The following is a 22,432-nucleotide window of genomic DNA, read 5'->3' on the forward strand; positions in this document are numbered from 1 at the left end:
TTGTCAACTAATTTGCAACCAGATGTAAATATTCCCTTGTTTTATTGTTTCTTGTACTACTCATTTATATATGACAGGCTTCTACCATTGGTTCACATTGATTCCAACAGGATAACAGTACACTATACAAAAAACAAAACACAAAGGGAGCCCAGAGCTACTTCCAATATGACAAAAATACACAGTCACATACCTATATATATATATCTCTTGAAAAAAGGGTAATTTAGTTTAACCCTTTGGCCTAAGCATTATAAGCCTGCGAGTCACTTCAAGGCATGACCATAATATCACAGGTCCTAACACTAACTGATTAAAATTCTTATTTACCTGTACATGTGGAAAGTGGGGAGGGGCAAGCTTACAATCTGGGGAGGAGGGACCACTAACCTGCAAAACAGCTGAGACCAGCTGGGCAAAGTTAATAAACACAGATACCCAGTAAGCTCATATAAACCCCAAAAATAACATACACGTGTGTGTGTGTGTGTGTACAATTTGGGGGGTTTATATAAGTGTAAGGGGGTCATCTCCGGTTCCCCTGATCTTCCTTTGCCCCCTGCCTTACCCCTGTGGCAGTGGGGGAAGGGGAAGGGGACGGCGACTTCTCCCGGCGGGCACCGCCATCTTGGTTGCTGCGCGAGGTTCGCGCAATGCGCAGAGGTTGGCCAGGGTAGCGGTGGCCATCGCCAGTGTGCCGGAGCTCTGGGAGGTTGTGCAGCACAGTTACGCGTAACGGCGGCCATTACAGCGTCGCACATGCGCAGTAAAGATCACGCACGCGGTCCCCATAGGAAAGAGCTGTGCCAAGAACTACAATTCCCAGCAACCTCTGGGGACTGCACTTTCACCCTTGTCACAGGCAGCATTGAAGCCAATAGAGCTGGCAGATTCTCATGCTGCAGAGTTGCAACAATGTTGTGTGCAGGCAGGGTTTTTGTCAGTTGGATCCAGGAAGAGATTGGGGAAGGTAGTGTAAACAGAGCAGGGCTCTGCTGTACTAGGCCCCAGACACCCCAGGCAGGCCCCACTCCCCACTAGATTAGTGGGTAAGTTCATAGGGAAGGTCCCAGGTTAAGGACCCTGCCCTTAGGTGTGTGTGGTGTGCTGTCTTGTCAGGGTCACGGCTGTCAGTGCTGTGAGGTTTGACAATAAGGCATCGTGTGTTTGTGCAGCACGTTTGCTGCAAGTACCCAGCAGGTTGCCGTGCGTTGCTGCAGGTGTTGGGAGTAGTAGGTAGACGTAGTCAGAGAGGACCCGGGTGGTACGGGAGAGGTAGTGTGGGTGCAGGGGGTCAGTGACCCACCTGCATAGGACAGGCTACCCCGTAGGCCCCAATGAGTTTCCCCTGAAGCCACTTAAGGTTGCTGTGCTGTAGGGACGGCCAATAGCAGCAGCGAACATCACCTTTACTGTTCGTGTTAGTTAGGGTCTCCGCAGACGCTGTGCGTCCGTCCAGAGGGTTGGGCACTGATCATCATCGTTGCTACCGAGGCCATCCGGGTGGGATCGCCCCAGATGGTAGTTCCTGTGTTCACCCGTCATCGGATCCTTTTCGAAGCTCCGTTGCAGGCCCGAGCGCAGGTAACCCTTATCACCAAGTGCACCAACGATCCTACATATTATTACTCCGGGACTAGTGACTGCGCAGCCACACAGATCATCTCACTAGGAAGGGTGGGAAACGTGCTTTGTGTGTGGTTACTGAACACGGGGTGGGATCACCGGTGAAAGGGGGATAGCGTCCTGCGAGACGCATTAGTTAGTGTCTCCTCTAGAGAGGGACACCTGTTGATTTATGATACATTCCTGCTATGCAGTAAAACCAGTTCTATTTTACCACTGTTTGATGAGTGACATATATTGTCCTGCGAGGAACCACTCCCCCTCTGGAGGGAGCCATCGCAGGTGGAGGCGCTGCACCGAGTACAGGGTTACTCATATATACATACCCCAGGTTCCCTGTGGCGGAAGCTCAGCTCTCCTGGGAGCCTAACAGGTAAAGCACCACACCTGGTAACAGTAGGTTCTCCACACTCACACCATATCTGCGATTGGGTGGGGGAGGAATACCCGTTACATAAGTTTACTGGGTATCTGTGTGTTTATTAACAGTACACCCTCAAGTTATAACCAGCTAAGTATGGAGTACAAATATGGCGTCCTCTGGCTGTAGTCACCCATATTAGCATATATATCCCTGCTTAACCCTCCCTCTTCCCACGTGACCGCCCTCTGCTCACGCCTGTCAATCACAGTCACGGTTTCCAGGTTGATGTTTTTTCCCCAGGCTTCCAATCCTCTTGCAGTCCCACAAGCGCGTCACGCTTTTTCTCCCAATGCCATTCGCTGACAGCGGACCGACGTCCCGCCCCCCGGCCAATCAGACGCCGCTGCTATTTTACGAACTGCAGCGGGAGAGTTGGCGATTTTTGTTTGTGTGGAACAGCTGTACGGGGGGGAGAGATCTGACGCGAGACCGGCCGGGGCCGAACCGAGCGGGGGCGGGGCCTGCCAGGACCGAACCGAGCGGGGGCCTGGGCCTGCCAGGACAGGAGCGGTGCCTGCCAGGACCGGAGCGGGGGGCGGTGCCTGCCAGGACCGGAGCGCGGTGCCTGCCAGGACCGAAGCGGGGGGCGGTGCCTGCCAGGACCGAAGCGGGGGGCGGTGCCTGCCAGGACCGAAGCGGGGGGCGGTGCCTGAGAATAAACCGGACCTTCATGACCCCGCACTGGGCCTGCACCGAGCCAGCCCGGCTGAGAGGTGTGTGCGGGAGGGCCCAGCCCTGGTAATCCCAGCGCAATGTGCTGCTGGCACTGTGGGGGGGGGGAGGGGGCATGATTATATATATAATACGGTTTCTGAGGCTCCACATCCGGGCATCAATTGTTTAGTTCAGGGATCGCCAACTGTCCTATATCATTGAGCGCATCCGTACTGCTAAAGGGCCGCCATAATAATGCGAAGCAATACCCATATTGGGCCTGGATATTCTGGACTGCCTTTAGTAGTGATGACAAGATGCAGGGAGTGCAAGGGGATGACAAAATGCAGGGAGTGCAAGGGGATGACAAAATGCAGGGAGTGCAAGGGGATGACAAAATGCAGGGAGTGCAAGGGACAGAGCAACCTAAAGTTAATATTGGGACAAAGTGAACACTAATCTCTTCGGGGGGGGGTCACTAGTTTAGTTAATTTTAAAGATGATTTACAATAAATTACATTTGAGGATGCTACCCAAAGAGAGAGTACTGTGGAATTGAACCCCCCCCCCTTTTTTTTTAAATCGATAACTTGTGTTTAAAAGGCGTTCAAGATTCAGATTTTTTATGTGCCCGGAGATAGGACTTTTGTTGTCCTGTAAGCTTGCACTCTTTTGAAACACGTGCTGACTATTAAAACTTATCACTTATTCCTCTGCTTTCTTTGTTTTAGGTTCATTGCAACTTACTTTGTGTAAGAAGGAAACTATAACACTCAGGTAGCCCTAATCTTCCTGTTCTGGGTTAATACATGATTTGAAATAATAATGCAGACCTGATGAGCAAAATGGAAATAACCACTTGTGGTGTATCCCATTTAAAGTAGGTTTCCTTAGCATAAAATCAATACTATTTGTCCCTTCATATTTCAGGCCCACTAAGATGCATTTCCTATCAAGTCAGTGTCTTATTCAGCTTAATTGAAGGCGTTTGTATATTTTCTTGTTAGGCCGTGCTTATAGTGCTGGCGACGGTGATGTGACGTCGCCCGAAAACAAATACATTGCTGCCGCCACGTGTGCTTATAGTGCGTGCGACGTAGCGTCGGCGTCGTCGCCGTCGCAAAAACTGGAAGCCGGCAAAATTAGATTTTTCAAGAGCTGTCGCGTCACGTGACGGCCCTAGAACAAATCAAATTGCCGGAATCCTGCGCTGCCGCCCGGCAAAACATAACTTTCGCCGGTGGCGAGGGTGACGTCACCCGTCGGGTCGCCGTCACCATCGACGGCACTATAGGCACGGCCTTAATCTGACAGCCAGCAGTCTTGAGGCTCTATCTAAATTATGTGATACTCCTATATTTTTCTAACCTGTATATGGACTCTGAAACATTTACCATGTTTTAAGTAATTTAAACCCAGACCCACTGTATTGATCACAACACATACTGTATTATATTTTTTATTAACCTCAAGCACCTTCTTACATTTTTCAATTTAAAGGCATTTGCAGGCAGTCTTTGCTTTCTGACGGTTCAATTGTCTACGAACAGCATATCTGACACTTTATAATGCATACCAATGGGCAGTTTTTCGATGCTGAAACACCTTATCTGACGCTCACTGACGCTCATATCCGATTCTTTATAATACAAACCAATGGGCAGAAAACGGGTTTCACTTTACGATGATTCACTAGCTGATGCTATTTACAAAAACGCATTGTGTTGGATAATCAAGGGCTGCCTGTATATTTATACTATGGTAGCTGTTCCCGGCGTAACATATGCCATTTGTTTGAGACCTGAAGAGTTATTAATTATGCCTTGCTGCCTCTTGTCTCTTCCCCACCTTAGGCCAAGATTATACTTACTGCACGTGTCGCACGCCTGCTGCTGGCGTGAACTGTGCTCTTCAGAGATGTTCAGGCGATGGGGAGGCGTGGCCGTGACGTCAAGTGAGCGGTTTGCCCTCATTGGCTGAACCGCTTCACGTGACACGGACGGTATGCGGCCATCGCTTGGAAAGACAAAATATTTTGTCTTTCCAAAGTGTGGATGCGGCACTGTGTGTCACTATTGAAATTAGGTATTTGTTCCGGTGGCGCCAGCAGCACTATAATCGTAGCCTTGGGCCACGATTATAGTGGCAGCAACGGTACGCGCGAACAGACCTTATCTATGAGGCCGCCCATAGAGCGCGAGATGAAGCGCGACTGTGATTCTTGGCCAGACAAATAATTCTGTTTTGACGCGCGACGGCCGGGTTACGTGCCTGATTCAGCCAATGAAGGTGAACCACGCACGTGACGTCACAGCCACACCTCCCCGCCGCACGCTACATCGCTATTGCATAGAGTATGTTTCGCGCGCGTGACGCCTCCCGCGCGGCCTCTAGAAATGTGGCCTTGCTCATCTCCATGCCCTGCTCCTCTTTGCACGTTCTCCTGCCCTCTCTTTGCATTCCCTGCTTTACTGTCTGCTCCTCTGTGCACACTACACTCACTCCTACTCATCTCATCTGTCTCCTCTCCTTGCTGTCTCTGTTTCCTCCACCTGACCTTGCTGTCCCTCCTCCCCTCTTTGCAGTCCTTCCTGCCCGATGTGAACACTGCTCTCCATTCCCTCCTCCTCGTCTTGCTGTCTCTCCCCCCCTCCATCATACTCTGCTCTGCACACACTCCTCCCCTTTCTTTGCATTCCCTGCCTTACTGTGTCTGCTCCTCTCTGTGCACACTACACTCCCTCTCCTACTTATCTCATCTGGTTTTTTTTCTCCTCCTTGCTGTCTCCTCCCATCCATCATACCCTGCTCCTCTTTGCACTCCCTGTCTTACTGCCTGCTCCGCTGTGCACATTAGGCCACGTCCATAATCTCTGCGACTGCGCGGCGCAAACAAAAGGCCGTACCTCGTATTCTTGGGCAGACAAACAATTTTGTGTTTGTCAGCGATGGCCGGGTCACGTGCGCGGTTCAGCCAATGAGGGCAAAGCGCTCACGTGACATCACAGCCACGCCTCCCCGTTGCTGTGGATGACAGGTGTGCGTGACACCATGCTCTCCGTCGCATGTCTACTATATACACAGCCTTACACTCCCTCCTCTCTTAGGCTTCGGATTTAGTAGGAGCTCATGGCGTCGCGACTATTGCAAAGGCGATCCCTGGCCTGTGGGATCTGGAGGAGGAGACACGATGGGGAAGCGTGTCGGAGGCGTGAGCGTTCATGTGAGCGGTTCGCCCTCATTGGCTAAACCGCTCACGTGACCCGCCCATCGCACGACAATCAAATTATTTTGGCATGCGAAAAATGGGCTGCGGCGTCGCTCTTGTGCACACGCAGGCTCTATGGCCGTCCTCATTGAAGTACGACCTTTTCTCTGCGGCGCGCACGGACAATGGACACGGCCTTACTCATCTGTCTTCTCTCGCTATCTTTTGTCACCTCATGTGCATACTGCTCTCCGCTGTGTCCGTCTCCTCCCCTCCTTGCTGTCTCGGCCCACCTCTATCATACCCTGCTCCTCTCTGCACTTTCTCCCCCTGTCTTTCCACTCCCTGCCTTACTGTGTCTGCTCCTCTCTGTGCACACTACACTCCCTCCTCTCCTACTCATCTCATCTGTTGCCTCCTCTCTTTGCGGTCTACAGTGCCATTAAAATCCCCTCCCCTTGTTTCCTGGGTGAATGATGGACCACTCAGTCTATCACAGAGGGGGTGGGATGTATGTATATATTTATGTAGTTCAGACAGTACATGAAATTATAATAATACAATAAGTGTTGCAAAGTCAGACAATGGGAAAGGAAATATGTGCCCCAGAGAGCTTAAAATCTAAGTGGTATGTTGGGAAACTAAGTGCAGTGTATTGCATTGCTTCGCACAATGGTTAGTAGGTAGCGACTGTGAGTGTGGGACAGTGGCCGTGAGTGCAGGCTATTGGGATGCTTCTTTTGTGATGGGAGTTTTAACACTTCCTATGTGACACAGCCAATGTGCAGTCTCATTGGCTGTCCCTGGGTGAGTGATAGGCCGTTCAGACTATCACAGAGGGATGTGCAGACATCCTTAGAGAGAGAGATATCATTTTGACAATTAAGCTTTGGTGCACTAAGTGACTTTTCTAATGTGTTATAGTTAACTTGTATGTTGGAGTTATATTTTTGATTGTGGCTTGCTCTCCCCTTCAATAAGAAGAGTGGGAACTTGTGTAAACAATAAGGGATTTTTTTCCTTTAGGGACCCTTCTATTAAAAATGAAGTGAAATTTGTTGTAGTGCTTGGTGTAACCTCTTTTTGTGTATAAAACGGCAATTTTAACCCTCCTATTTCTGCTGCGGTTGGCTTTGAATAATAAGGGCTGTCTGAGGTTTTGTGCGATTTTATTATTCTCCCCTTTTGTGTTCCAGCCCAGCTGAATCCCCTAAAAAGAATGACATTCGTATTTAATTAGTGAAGATTTAAGAACTCACAGCAGTACTCCATGTAGATCTATTGACCAGCCACAGCTACATTAGCACCGTTCTTAATTTTATACACTACCACAGGACTCTGCAACGTGTGCTGACTGGGGCAAGTCCGGCCCGGGAAGAGATTTCGTAGCCTTTGGTCCGTTTGCCTGTGCTAATTTCTTGCCGTTATTTAGACCAGGGGTGCGCAAAGTTTTTGGCGTGTGGCCCCCTGCCTGGGAGCCCCAGGCTTTCACTCCCCCCTCGGTTAGAACCCGGCGTCAAATAACGTTAACGGTCACTTTGTTACTCCAGTAAATCTGGCTAAGTGTGATTTGGATGTATGTAAACACATGTAACAGAAGATAATCTGTATGTAATGTACTGTTTTGCTCATTAAGACATTTTTATTATCACGTGCAGGAAGTCAGAAGCTGCCCTTGTCTTCACTGTGGATACTGCATAGGAGGGCCTAGCTGGGTGAGAGATGCAATCAATCAGGGCGGCTCCCATGGGGGGCGACAAGAAACCCTCCATCAACCAGAAGGACAGCTGGGGTAAAGGGAAAGAAAATCGTATGGGTGCTCCAGCGAGCCTTCTGCAGGTCAAGGAGAAGCAGCCCCTGCGAGAGAACGAGTTTAAGCATCCGAAGACGAGCAGAATCCCTGTGCCCACAAAAACCAAAGCCCCCCCAGACTTTCAGAAGATGCACCAGGCCTGGCAGAACCAATTTCAGAAGGTAAAGTGTGGACCAGGACTTGGAAAGGGGAGTTGTATGTATGTCTCTCTCTTTCTTTTTTTTTTTTTTTTTTTTTTTTTTTTTTTTAAATATAGCGCCCACAGCTATACTCTGCGCTTTACAAAAGACAATGCAGTTAAGGGAATTATAATATAATCAGTGCAACAAGCAAAATCCGACACATGGATAGGAAATCCCTGCCCCAGAGCTTAAAGTCCAAGTGGTATGTTGGGAAAGTTACAGAGACTGCAGGTGAGGGAATAAGTGCAGTAGATGACAGTGCTTGGCACCAATGGTTGGTAGGAGTGACTGCGGGTGTGCGAAAGTAGCCATGAGTGCAGGCTATTGAAACGCTTCATTTTAAGAGGTGAGTTTAAAGGTTTGACTTAAAGGTGGGGAGAGAAGTTGCTTGGCGTATACTGTGTGCAAGGGAGTTCCACAGGCAAGGGGCAGTGAGGGAAAATGGTTTAAGGCGAGAGCTGTAGAGCTGAAAGGGGTGGAAAGGAGACCATTACAGGTAGAGTGCAGTGGACGAGCAGGGGCACATCGAGAGAGCAAAGCTGGTCTGTAGGTCGGAGGAGATTTGTGGAGAGCCTTGAAGGTAAAGATAAGTTTGTAGGTGATCCGAAACGTGATGGGAAGCCAAGAGAGGGATTTAAGGAGAGTAGCAACTATTTTGGGAGAAAGTTAAATGATTCTTCCAGCAGAGTTTTGGTTAGATTGCAAAGGAGAAAGTTTTGGGGCAGTGAGGCCTGTTAACAGTATGTTACAATAATCTAGACAGGAGAGGATAAGGGCATGCATTAGTTATTTTAATAGCAGTAGATTGACAGAGGAAAGGGCAGATCGTGGCAGTATTACGGAGGGAGTAGTGACGAATTTTAACCATGCCGTGAATGGAAATTGAAAGGGTGGAGTCAAATGTCACTCCTAGGAAACGTGCTCTGCATACAGGATAGATGGTAGTACCATTTACTGTGATGGATGTGGGTTATATTAGGCTAGGTTCAGGGGAAAATATGAGGAGTTCAGTTTTATACATTTAGTTTAAGGCGGCGGAGCACCATCCATGAAGATATATAGCCAAGGGGGAAATCCGAAACTTGGGACTGGATTGCAGGAGTGAGAGTAGGGGTTGATAAATAGATCTGTGTTTCAACTGCATAGAGATGATGCCAAAGGTGGTGCTAGAGGGGGTGTGCGGTGCAGCCTGATGGGAGGCGCAGAAATCCCCCTAGCAGCGACTTAATCTCAGTTAGTGCAGCGGCTGGATGCAGCATAACATCAAAGCAGGATTGTGTGCTCTGAGCTGCTGCAGCGCCAGTCGGGGAGGAGGCAAAGCAGAGGCTGTGGATGGGACTGAGACAGAGCTGCAGTGCTCTGCCTGCCCCTGCTCTACATGATGATCAGGGGAGGTGTTACTTTGTGCTGCTGTGTATTTCAGTCTGTCAGTATGATTCAATGTCTGTCAGTGTGCTGGGGGGGGATGGAAGGTGTAATTGGCAGCACCTGCTGCAAAAACACCTAGTTATTCCTCTGCCTCAAGACCAAAAGAATTGATGAGGTCACCAAGTCAGTGTGTAGAGCGAGAGAAGAAGTCCCAGGCCAGGGCCCTGGGGTACACCAACAGCCAGACATGAGACAGAGAACGTGTAATGGGAGCGGTATGAAGAGAACCAGGATAAAGCTTTGTTGCAGATACCAAGAGAGTTTAGAATAGGAAGGCGGAAAGGGTGATCGACAGTATCACAGGCAGCAGAGAGATAGAGTAGGATTAGTAAGGAAAATGGCCATAGGATTTTGCTTCATGTTGATCATCGGCTACTTTAGTGAGCACAAACTGAGTGAGCACTTGCTGAACACCGTGTCATTAGACAAAGGATCGCAGCCAGTGGAAATCTCCGCTCACCACGTTTACATAATAACTTGAACAGCTTTTACATTTTTTTTTCAGCAGTCACTCTTCATCCAGATGTAAGCCAGTAATTAAAATCGACATGTATTGTTTATTCTGCAGTATTTGTACTTCTGTTTATTTGCCTATCATTTCTAAACCGATTTTTGTTATTGAAGAAACCTTAAAATTGGCTGAGGGTCTTGATTTTAAGCGGCTGATTTTAATCAGATACAAACCAGCTGATCTCACCGTGATCCATCAAAAGACTCCCGTTTATATAATTGTCTGTTTTCATTGATCGCAGTGTGGTTGGCCGCTTCAGAGCCCCTTGAATAAGCCCCTCAGTGCTTGTACCTTTGGTGTAACATCAGTCTGTTACGGTGTATGGTTGTACATACTTTGACGCATTTAGGTCTAGGTAGTACTGTACTTTGTACTTTTTACAGTTGTTTTACATGGTATCTTCAGAGCATATGGGCAATGTAGATGAATGAATGAATTACCGTTTGTTTTCTTGTTTCCCATAGGGTAAAGCAGTGAGTAAAAAGTCCTGCACTCGCCCCTGTCCTTTCAACCTGACACGGAAAGGAGATAAGTTCCGGATAGCAACGGTCACCAATGTGGGACATCCTGTGACTGCTTCCCCCACACAGAAATACCAAAGTACATGCCATTTTTTTTGCCGCTTTTAATGTCTCCTTTACACACATCAAATGCTTGGAGAGTTTTTGTACTGGCTTTACCTAATATCTATTGTAATAAGACTGCTGTATAAGCAAATCCATTTTTCATCCAGTCTTTCCCTTTTTCTTCTGCATCCTCTATGGCAGCCAATAACAGCTGGGATATAACTCCACCTTCTAGCAGGTTTAGGACAAGAGTTCTTACTCTGGTGTATAAAGGAGGTGAGGCCTGTTCCCACCTACCATCCTACCTAATCTGCGGGAAGGATGTATATCACCTTCCCACCAATATCTTTTTTGGAAAAAGGCATTGTAGATTGAGCTTACCTGCTTTCTCCCGAACTGGCTGCTCTTAAAGCAACACGGCTGGTGACCCTTTTTTTTTTTTTTTAAATGGGCTAGTTGGGCCTGACATAATGGTGGTCTAAATGTCCTTTGGGCCAATAGGAAGCCACCTATTGGTTCACGTGACGCTGGAGCTTTAAATTGAGCAGAGATACCTGAAGCACTTAGAGGTAAGTATCCTGGGGCACAGGTGGTCCCTGGAGCTGAAGTTAATGTGGTTCAGATCCAGAGACCCCTTGCTGCAAACCTATGTTGCAACCCACATGTAATGCTGCTTTAAGTTGTCAATGAGGGAAGGACCCCTTCACTGCCAAGGTCCCATTCAGGGCGCCCTTTGGCTGTGCAGAGGCATGAGCCAGGCACAGGGCTGCTCCGGTTTGTTGTCTGGGACGCAGGATTCTCCTATCGCAGCCTCTTCAGGGAGTCTAGCCCGCCAGTAGATCCGCACAAAATGGTCTAATTAATGCTGGCTATTCAAGATCTCTGGCTCTGCCATTCAGCCAGTACCGCAAGATCAACGCCATCAGGGCTTTTATTCAATACGCTTTGTCATCAGGGGGGTATAGAGCATTATTAAATCTAAGAGAGGGGGCAATTGTTTTCAAACATTCAACACTTAAAAATGGAGTCCTTAAGTGCGATCATGACAGTGGTACAGGGATTTTACTTTACATCGATCAATCTGAGAGGTGCATATCTCCATATACCGATTCCTCAGCTCATTGCAAATTCCTCTGCTTCTACGTACAGGGCAGACACTTTCAGTTCAAAGCCTTGCCGTTCTTTTGGCAACAGCACCTCAGACATTTGCTAAAGTGATGGTGGTGATAGCGGCAAAACTTCGCCATACTGGGATAATTGTCATGTTTTATCTAGACAATTGGCTGAGCAATTTCCTGGCACAACTTCATGTCCATCTCGTTTGCAAAGCGCTAGAGGACAAGAGAAAACGTGGAGGAGAGCAATGTGATGTCTGCTGAAGCTATTGAGTATTGAACATGACCCCAAGACATTGAATAGAGGATAGTTTTTGTTACCCCCATTAAAAGGGACCAACATCGTCCGGGAAGTTCACTCTTTCCTAAGGATCCAGCATCCATCCTACTTACAGTTTACATACCTCGTTGGGCTCCTAAACTCAGTAATAGAATCTGGCCTACGAACCACATCTATCTCTGGTTACTGGTCAATTCAATTCGACGAGGGAGGACTAGGTTTCTCATACCGCAAGTTAGTCTGCTTTGGTGACCAAGGAGAACCTTCAAAACAGCAATCCATGACTACACATGGAACCTGCTTACCACTGATGCCCGTCTGACAGACTGGGGGGGCTGTCTGCCATCAGTCCAGGGCCAGTGTTCGTCATCAGTGACCAAATTACCCATCAACGTCTTGGAGATATGTGGAGTGTTTTATGCTATCCATAGAATAAGTCCAGGTTTGAAGGACATTCCGCTCAGGGTTTTGTCAAACAATATCACAGCTGTAGCCTACATCAACCGATAACAAGGCACCCAAAATCTAAAAACTCAAAGTTTTTAATGTGGGCAGAGGAAGCCGTTTCCTCCACAAATCTTGTAATTTCTACAACTACTTAAATCTAATTAACAACTATTTGGTATGTTTCTGTGAGTTGATTAGGCAAACCCCTCCCTTAATTATTAGTCAAGTGAATGTGTTTAGAGTACTTCAGTCAGTCTATCTTGGCTGTGTGTAACATCTTAGTGTCACATATAAAGTGTCTGTGGAGTTAACTTTGGAGTTAGAATTGGAGTCGAATACTACAAGAAAATCTGGACTCTGGACCCTGCACCACAACAACAACAACTTTGCAACTTTGAGAACTTGACTTTCTAAATGCTGTGATTATTTGTACTCTTCCTATCCTCCAATAACTGGGAAGTCTCTCCTCCTGCATCTCACTATGCCCTCCCTATTGCTTTTTCTGTTTACGGTTTCCTCACTCCTATTGTGAAAGTTTCTCTTCTCTCCAACTTCCCCACTGTTCTCCTATCGACATTTCTTCATCTCTCCTCCACCTATGCCTGTGCCAATACACTGCACCATTATTTATACACCTCTCTCAACAACTTTTTTATCCCTCAATAAAAAGCACCCACACCAATCCTCTATTCACACCCTCTATCTACTCCTTCATGCTGCTTGGGATCTCTCCTAATCCTGAACCCAGACATACACACTTGATCACACCCACGCCCCCCTGCCACCTCTTCCCCTGTAAATGGTGTTAACCTTCTCATTTAATACTGACGAACCTTAAAACTCGCCCCACAAATCAAGCATCCCAATAGCCTACACTCGTGGTTACTGTCCCACACTCAGTCACTCCTACCACCCATTGTGGCCAAGCACTGCCATCTACAGCACTAATTCCCTCACCTGCTGTCTCTGTAACGCTCCCATCATACCACTTAGATTGTAAGCTCTTCGGGGCAGGGATTTCCTTTCCTATTGTCTGGTTTTGCAGCGTTTTATTGTATTATAATTCCCTGTACTGTATTCTTTGTGAAACGCTGAATACACTTGGCGCTATATAAATAAAGACAGACAACTAACTAGCGTTTCAAAAAGGGCTCAAGCCTGCTTCACTGAAGATGCACGTGTCTGCATTAGGTGCCCTTCTATAATATTCAAATTGCTCCCTGTTTTTCTTTTTAGCAGTGTATTTTGGGTAATTTGTGGTGCTTTTTAGGAGCTTGGGTAACTGTCCAGGGAACAGGCGCCCTTCATTCTTGCGTCAAAACTCTTGTCCTACCCCAGGTAGGAGTTATATCCCAGCTCTTATCAGCTGCCATAGAGGACTTTTAGAAATTTTAAATATCACTAGGCACATTTCCTATTTTTGTGTAGATGGCATAATTGGTTTAAATAAATAAATAAATGCTAGATGTATGTATGTATGTATGTATGTCTTTATTTGTATAGCGCCATAAAATGTACATAGCGCTTCACAGTAGTAATACATGTCATATAAATAACAAATATAAATAACAGATCATGGGAATAAGTGCTTCAGACATACTGTAAAAGTAACATTAAGGATGGAGTCCCTGCTCTGAGGAGCTTACAATCTAATTGGTAGGTAGGGAGAACGTACAGAGACAGTAGGAGGGAATACTAGTAAGTGCGTCTGCAGGGGGCCAAGCTTTGTGTCATGTGTCCATGATTATCCAGTGCTACTCATATGCTTCTTTAAGCAGATGTGTCTTAAGGTGGGTCTTAAAGGTGGATAGCGAGGGGGCTAGTCGGGTATTGAGGGGAAGGGCATTCCAGAGGTGTGGGGCAGAAAGTGAGAAAGGTTTAAGGCGGGAGAGAGCTTTAGATACAAAGGGGGTAGAAAGAAGACATCCTTGAGAAGAACGCAAGAGTCGTGATGGTGCATAGCGAGAAATTAGGGCTGAGATGTAATGAGGGGCAGAAGAATGTAAAGCTTTAAAAGTGAGCAGTAGAATTGAGTGTGAGATACGCGATTTAATCGGAAGCCAGGAGAGGGATTTCAGCAGGGGAGACGCTGAGACAGATTTAGGAAAGAGTAGAGTGATTCTGGCAGCAGTGTTTAGGATAGATTGTAGGGGAGACAGGTGAGAGGTAGGAAGGCCGGACAGCAGGAGGTTACAGTAATCAAGACGGGAGAGAATGAGGGCCTGAGTCAGAGTTTTGGCAGTTGAGTAACAGAGGAAAGGGCGTATCTTTGTGATATTGCGGAGGAAAAAGCGACAAGTTTTAGAAACGTTTTGAATATGAGAGGAGAATGAGAGAGAGGAATCAAGTGTGACCCCTAGGCAGCGTGCTTGGGCTACTGGGTGAATGATCGTATTTCCAATAGCAATGTGGAAGGATGTAGTAGGGCCAGGTTTGGGAGGTAGTATAAGGAGCTCTGTTTTTGCCATGTTAAGTTTCAGTCGGCGGATGGCCATCCAGGATGATATTCCAGAGAGGCATTCAGAAACTTTGGTCTGTATAGCAGGTGTAAGGTCAGGGGTTGAAAGGTAAATTTGTGTGTCGTCAGCATAGAGGTGATATTTAAACCCAAAAGATGTGATTAGGTCACCTAGAGAGAGTGTGTAGAGAGAAAAGAGAAGGGGTCCCAGGACCGAGCCCTGGGGTACCCCCACAGAGAGATCAATAGAGGAGGAGGAGTTGTTAGCAAAAGAGACACTGAAGGTATGATGGGAGAGGTAAGAGGAGATCCAGGATAAAGCTTTGTTCCGAATACCAAGAGTATGGAGAATGTGAAGGAGAAGAGGGTGGTCCACGGTGTCGAATGCTGCAGAGAGGTCGAGTAATATGAGCAGAGTGTAATGACCTCTGTCTTTGGCAGCGTGGAGGTCGTCAGTTATTTTAGTGAGGGCTGTTTCAGTAGAGTGAGCAGTGCGGAAGCCAGATTGTAGAGGGTCTAGTACAGAATAGGTGTTGAGAAAGTGTAGCAATCGAGAGAATACAAGACGTTCAAGGAGTTTGGAGGCAAAAGGCAGGAGGGAGACAGGTCGATAGTTAGAAGGACAGGTAGGGTCAAGCTTGCTGTTTTTGAGTAATGGTATAACGGTTGCATGCTTGAAGGATGAAGGAAAGGTACCAGAGTAGAGGGAAGAGTTAAAGATCTGTGTGAGCATAGGGATTATAGAAGGAGCAAGAGGTTTTAGGAGATGGGAGGGAATGGGATCAAGAGGGCAAGTGGTAGAGGATGAAGAGGAGATCAGCAGTGATACATCCTCCTCCGAGATAGCAGAAAAAGAGTCAAGAAAGACAGGAGGAGAGTTGGGAAGCATTGTGGGATGGGAGGAGGCAACAGATGGGATGTTCTGCCGTATGGACTCCACCTTTTTCTTAAAAAAGTCAGCAAAGTCCTGAGGTGAGATGGAGGAAGAAGAGGAGGCAGCTGAGGGTGGTCTGAGTAGAGAGTCAAAGACAGAAAAGAGACGACGTGGGTTAGACTTGTGTGTGTAGATAACATTTGAATGAAAGGACCTGAAGAAATGAGAAACTGGCTTATTTATACCAAAAATAACATTTTAATTCTGTGTGTGTGTGTGTGTGTGTGTATATCTAATATATATATATATATGTGTGTGTGTGTATATACACACACACACACGTACGTGTTTGTGTATATATATATATTATATTATATTTATATGTAATAATACATATTGATAGCTACTTGGAACTGCCCCTTTTAATTAGAGCAGGTGGCTTTGTGATAGTTATTTACCTTGGATTATCTAGTGAGACGGTGTCAGATCCTTGTGACTGTTATGAACGGTATACATACAACAATAAATGATTATAACTGTATGATTGGGTAACGGCATAGAAAGGACACATTCGGAGGCAATCCTTGTTTCATCCACCTCTGAGCATGTGCTTTTTCACAAATGTTTTTCAGACGCCCCTACGGTGGAGTTTAAAGTTGACCCAGTGGCTCTTGCCAGTATCCTCTCTAATGCCGGGGTAGGCAGTGCTGCTGGAGGCACAGCTGGGAAGCTCAGCCTGGCACAGAGAGTGCCCATGAATGTGTCATCAGCTGCCAATTCCCTCAGCAGTTGCAGGAGTACAGTAAGATATGAGAATGAAGCGTCTTGTTACTGTGGGAACATATTTATTGGATACCTGCATGTAGCTGCCCCATGACTCCACAAGGGCGGCGTCCCACGGATCTTGTCTTGAAAACTAGGCTTGGAAATGTAAAAAGTAAATGAGATGATTTGGTCAAAGGACGTTCTTTAGAATTTTCCATCACAGCGCTGGCTGATGCTAAACACATGGACCAGCAACCCCCATTTTTGTAGACCCGTTATACCTAAACATTTTGCAAATGAAATTAAAACATTTTATCCGATTTTATGGTTTTAGAAAACAGAAAATATCTATGTAGCAGCTTTTGGCTTTTAGAACAAAATGGTTACTTATTTAGTTTTTTTTAAACTACTTAAACTGTCACCCAACACGGTTCTGCTGTCCCCTGATTCCTGAGGTATTTGTGTCAAGGCGAGACGCACAAGTTCTAAACCTGCAGCCATATGTAGAGTCGCAGGTTTCTATTGTCTGCCACAGCAAGCCTGACCCTGCTGCCACTTTGTGTCCATTGGACAAGCTTTCTATCCTTGTGGACAAAACTAGCTTTATGTTGCGAGCTAGGAGGCTCTCGGGGCTGCTGCTTTAACCACTTTAGTTGTAAAATCTTTTTTGCATGCTGCCTTATACTGTTGTGTTTGTTTTATTTTTCCTTTGTGTTATGTTTCATTGCAGCTTTAAATGACCTGTCTGCACTTTTTTCTTTTGGAGCATGTATATTTTGAGGGGTGTCTTAACTTTCTGCGTCTCCATTGCACCCTATCTTTACCCCAGTCACTCGCATCTGTTTCTTTTCTTTTAAGATGGTCCCAAACTTTATGTACACAGCGCCAAGCGGCCCACCGGCACGTTCTGATCTAGACCGGATGTCATGCTTCTCCTGGCTGTCGGCAAAAGGTGCGTTGGAATAACTTGGGTTCTCTAGGGCAGTCTGCCGACCAAGACTGTAGTGTTACATTAATTCCCTCACATAGCATCTACTTATGTTGCTAGAGTTTGACCGAGCATCCCTTTGTATAATGCTGTTTTTTCCCCCAGAAATGTCTAAATAATTTAAATCTAGCTGTTTGGGTGGAAGACTTTGCAAGAATTCCTCTTCTTTCCTCTTTGCCCTTCATGAGTCTGAGAGGAATGGGTTAATGTCCTCTCCTGAGTGGAATGGACAGGAAAAAAGAGCAAGATCCTCCTATATAGAAGGCCCCCTCCTTCTGTCTTTATTTACCTGTCCTGCTGGGAGAATTTAGGGATGGGCTGTGGCGATTCCGCTCTCCAAATCTACATAAGAAGCAAGCATGGGCATAGGCTAATGGCGGCCTGGGGACCTGCAGAGTTCTCGTGGAGATAATGGCCGATCCATGACCATTCGGTGTCGCAGTCCCACAGAGGTGGGTATGGCCACTGAGGAAACATGCAGGGTAGGCTACATATTATCCTCCAAGGAACTAGGCGTGTGCACAGTAAAAAAAATAAAATAAATTTTATATATATGTGTGTGTGTGTGTGTGTGTGTGTGTGTGTGTGTGTGTGTGTGTGTGTGTGTGTATATATATATATATATATATATAATATATATATAAAAAAAAAATTCTTGTGCCCATATTTCCTATTTTCAGTGATGCAGTTGTCTGATACTCCTATGGTGGCAAACACTGCATGTATATACTGTACAGCCTTATCAAAAAAATGCGCCTATAGGGGAGGTGTTTAAAATGACCTCTAGGAAGGCTAATGATTTAGCCTGCAGTTAATGTTATAAACGTCTTGATTTTGAAAGAGAATTTTTTTTTTTTGTGCAGTTACCAAACCTCAGCCACTAGAACATGTCGCACATCATTAATTTATTTTTATTGTTAAAATCATCCCTGGCAGAAACATTGGTGACCAATGAAGATCTTAAAGGTTTATTAGCACAGAAAGGGTCCAGGTCCCACACTAGCCTGGATGTATTCGAGCAAGGGGTGCGCAAACTTTTCCCTCTGCACCCCCTGCCTAGTCTCCCCCCTTCTCGCGCCCCCCCCCCTCCTCCTTAGTTTGCTTCCGGCGTTCTGCCGTCACATTGCCATGGTAACGCGGCGTAATGTAACCCCGACGTGTCATTTGCTGCCGCGTCGCCAGAAGTCGCCTGTATACAAGGTTAGAACTTACAGTGGCCTTGTGCTCGATCCCTGGCATTTAATTGAAATGTTTGGGGAAGAGCACGGTGCTTCTGTAAGTGCCACCTCCCCCCCATCCTCTCTCACTCTCTCCCCTCCCCCCCCCCCCCTCAGAAAATCTCTCCCCAGTTTGCGCATCCCTGTATTAGGGGACTTCAAGGTCAAATCAGACCAAGAGTTTCCTTACACTTCAGATAAGGAATTGTTTATGGTGCCAGACATGGAGCTGCAACAGAACAACCAGATTCTAAAGTGGCTACCTCCGAGGATGTACCAATTTCAGAATGGCGATTATTAAATATTGAGAATCTGCCCCCAAGCTGATTGATATTATTTCCAGTCTGAGAAGAGCCAACTGTCCTCTAGAAGGAGTGCCATTCAAAGACACAATGGATCGCAAGATGGGTTTTAAAGTGTATTTACACTGGGAGCTGCGAATAAGTCTGCGGTATCTGTATTTTCTGTTGCAAAGAGCCCTTTTGGGTATGGCTGACTAACCTTCAGAAGGACATGCAGAACGAGGTCAAAAGTTGTACAATCCTGAAGAAAAATAGCAGTGCGTTTTACTTGCAAAACATCCTATGATCGTGTCCGGCTCTCAGGAAGAGCCGTGGCTTCAGCGGGGGCAGACAAGCTTTGTGATTCAAGGCAAGGTCCATGGATTTCTACATTTAATTTTTTTGAAGAAAAAAATAATAATGTTGCGGTTTTCATTTAAAAAAATGTTTTTTTGTTTTTTGTTTTGTTTTTTTTTGTTCTGAGAATTAATGTTTCGGGGTGCGCATAACCAGTACCTTCCACAGAATAGAAGACAGACAATTATTTCCCTCTTATGTCCTCCCAATCATTTAGGGAGTTTAAGGCGCATAGGCCTGGGAGACCCATGTCTTAAAAAAAAAAAGTTCTCTTTTTTTTCTAAATTTCAAGAGAGAAATCTAAGGGGCCAATCAAGATTCCAGCCCCAATGAAGAATTGAGGGACCTATCAAACAGAAATTGGAGGGAGAATTTCCAACCTTTGTTGAGGATTGCGTCCACACTACCACAGCATGGGTGTTGGAGATACTCGAAATGGATATGTCCTAGAATTGTTCGCCATTCCTGCTCCCAGGAACAGGCCAGAGATAAAAGCCCTAAACCAAATGTATTTCTCATCTCCTGCAAGCAATGGTTATTTCTCAGGTTCCAATAAAGCAAATAAACAAGTATCAAAAACCAGATTACAGGGCCATTCTAGATTTAAGGAGAGTTAACAAATGAAGAATAAGAACATTCAAAATGGAGTTGCTACGCTTCATACCACAGGCCATTAAAGTGGGAGATTTTTTTTTTTACCTCTAAATACAAGGTGTACTTCCTTTTTGGCCTCGCAACAGCCCTGGGAACATTCACCAAACAGTGTTGGAGATTATAGCAGATTTGAGAAAAGGGTATTGTAACATGACTATATCTGGACGACTTGCTAGTCAGGACAAGTTCAAATCAAGTCGCACATCTCCTAACCAATATAGTGATGCGCAAACTAATGACATGGATGGCTGATCAAATGGGGAAAAGGCAGCGAATACCAGTTCAGCGGCTAACATTTTTGGAAGTTACTATAGATACAGCCGTAGGAAAGGCGTTCCTTTGCGCAAGGCGGGATCCATAAGACAATAGATTTGGCGCACCACTTCAGAAAGTGGTCAATGCCAACGCCACTCCATTGTATGAGAACACTGGCTATTTACATCCACAATCAAGGTACTTCCTTGGGCTTGTCTCCATATGAGTTTTCTACAAACCTCTTTCTAGATGTGTGGAACAAAGATTCAGAAGATCCGTCACAATTAATAAAAAAAATATCAGTAAAAACAAGAAATTCTCTATGGTAGGGAGATGTGAGCAACTTAAACCAAGGATGCTTATTGGATGATCCACACTGGATAATCCTAACAATGGAAGCAAGTTTGAAGGGTCAGGGAGTGCACTTCAACCAAGAATTCTGTCAAGGCCTTTCGGATCAAGAAGGTCAGGACGACCACTCAAAAATTTAGAATTTTAAAGCCATAAAACTAGTGTTGTGAAAGTTCAAATCAGAGGTCCAAGGAAAGGTGGTGAGTTTTCGTTCGGACAAACCGAACCGCCGTCGCTTACAGAAACCACCAGGGTGGAACCAGGCGTTCACAAGTGATGAGTAGTGCAAAAGTTATTAAACTGTGCAATGAAATATGTATCCCAGATTTCAGCACTCCATATTGCAGGGGAAATGGCTTATAAAAGCATTGTCTCAGCAGGAACAAAATACATCTTGGGGAGTGGGCATTAAACAATGAACATTTTTCAGCAGAACTTGGGGTATGCCAGAAATGGCTCTATTGGCTGTAGGAACAAATAATAATAAAATAGAATAAAGGAAACTGCCACGGCTTTATTCAAGCTAAAATACGAGGGTGCACAGCAAATAGATGCTCTAACAGCCCTGCAGTGTAGACTCTTCTAGCATGTGTTTTCCCACCAATACCACAGAATGTAAGGCTCCTGAGAAGGATTGCCTGGGAAAAAGTCATTGTGATTTTTCATAATTGGCCCAGGAGGGCGAGGTATGCAGACCTAATAAATATGGCAACCGCGGAACCATTAATTTTTCCGCCAATTCCAAATATTTATTATTCTAAGGATTATTTATTCATCCAGATCCGGCAAAGTTAGATTTGACGGCATTGAAATTGAATAACCTAGTCCAATAAGAATCTCCCAAAGAAAGTAGTATACCACTTGTCAAGAACTTAACAAGCATGTTATTACCCAGAAGCCTTGAAATTTAGCAGGTATGTCCTGCTAGAATGTATGATACTGGAGTAAAGGAAGCAGGATTGCGGGGACCTGTGAGATGTAGGTTCACTTGTGTTCTTTCCTTTCACCTTCTGAATGCTGGCTCAGATCCTTATTGGGAGTGTGAGTAGAACACATTTTTAATAGTGTATTACCTTTTTGTTCTCCAGGTGCCGAGCATCGTATTCCCTTAAAACAAAAGCAGTCATTTGCAAAACAGCCCCCTGGCTTGAAGGAACTTAAATCATCTAAGGAGCATTGTGTTCTTCTGTCCCAGGTCTGTCAGTCATTCATTAATAACGCTGTTCTATTTTTCATCTTGATCGTCTTCTACCAATGGTTGGTTGTATGCTCTTCAGGGAAGGGATTCCTTTTCATGTCTACCCTTTATGTGTGATGCGCTTATTCCTATTATATCACGTTTATTACTGCTGGAAAGTGCTATGTGGATGGAGTGCGCTATATAAATAATTACATACAGCAGAGTTCTGATGGACACATTGATCCTAGATGATTAGATTTGTTGCAGGTAATACTACTGCAATATAAAATGTCTTTATACAGTTTGTACATCTATCTTTATGTATCTTTCATCTAGTAAAAAAAAAAAAAAAGCTTTTGTGCAACCTTAAATGAACAAGTTGCCGCAATAAAATGTGTATCAGACAAGCCACTGTTAACACGCAGGGCTATAATTAATTCACTGGAGGTGAACATGTTGTTTTGCAATTGTAGCTGTAAGTTCTAGGAAACGTATAAAATCAAGGAGCTCTCTCTGCACATTTACAAATCCTGAGATAAAAGTAGTCTCTCTTGGAAGTCATTTTTGCTCTGTCCTTTTCCTCCCACCTGCAGGTAAACCCAGTCTTACAGCAGATGAACCCACCTTCCCATTTACCTGGCACTGGGAAACTGCCTCGGCCAATCTCCAACCATGAAATCACTGTAGAGAAGCCAGCTCCAGTCAATGCGGAGACACCAGAATTCTCGGCAAAGTATGGAGTTCTGCAATAAATAGAATCCCTTTCTAGAAAAGGACTCTTGCACTTACTGTACATGT

At 45.6% G+C, this 22,432-nt stretch overlaps 1 protein-coding gene across 6 annotated transcripts in view; it reads left to right on the plus strand.

Moving 5' to 3' along the window:
• Positions 1-1,020: 1,020 nt before the first annotated feature.
• TROAP (trophinin associated protein) overlaps positions 1,021-22,432 on the plus strand; it is a 33,220-nt gene continuing 11,808 nt past the window's right edge. For 2 of the 6 annotated variants that reach the window (XM_075591262.1, XM_075591267.1), the window contains exons 1-7: positions 2,611-2,763; positions 7,571-7,886; positions 10,311-10,446; positions 16,219-16,388; positions 17,210-17,303; positions 21,543-21,649; positions 22,228-22,367. In XM_075591262.1, the coding sequence (XP_075447377.1) occupies positions 7,635-7,886; positions 10,311-10,446; positions 16,219-16,388; positions 17,210-17,303; positions 21,543-21,649; positions 22,228-22,367 (899 nt within the window). In that variant the 5' untranslated portion in view covers positions 2,611-2,763; positions 7,571-7,634. Of the gene's footprint in view, positions 1,585-2,610; positions 2,789-3,435; positions 3,585-7,570; positions 7,887-10,310; positions 10,447-16,218; positions 16,389-17,209; positions 17,304-21,542; positions 21,650-22,227; positions 22,368-22,432 lie in introns of those variants that run through there. The other 4 variants (XM_075591263.1, XM_075591265.1, XM_075591266.1 and 1 more) reach the window with 4 other exon arrangements.

This window comes from Ascaphus truei, chromosome 3 (assembly GCF_040206685.1).
Source record: "Ascaphus truei isolate aAscTru1 chromosome 3, aAscTru1.hap1, whole genome shotgun sequence".
Lineage (NCBI taxonomy): Eukaryota > Metazoa > Chordata > Amphibia > Anura > Ascaphidae > Ascaphus > Ascaphus truei.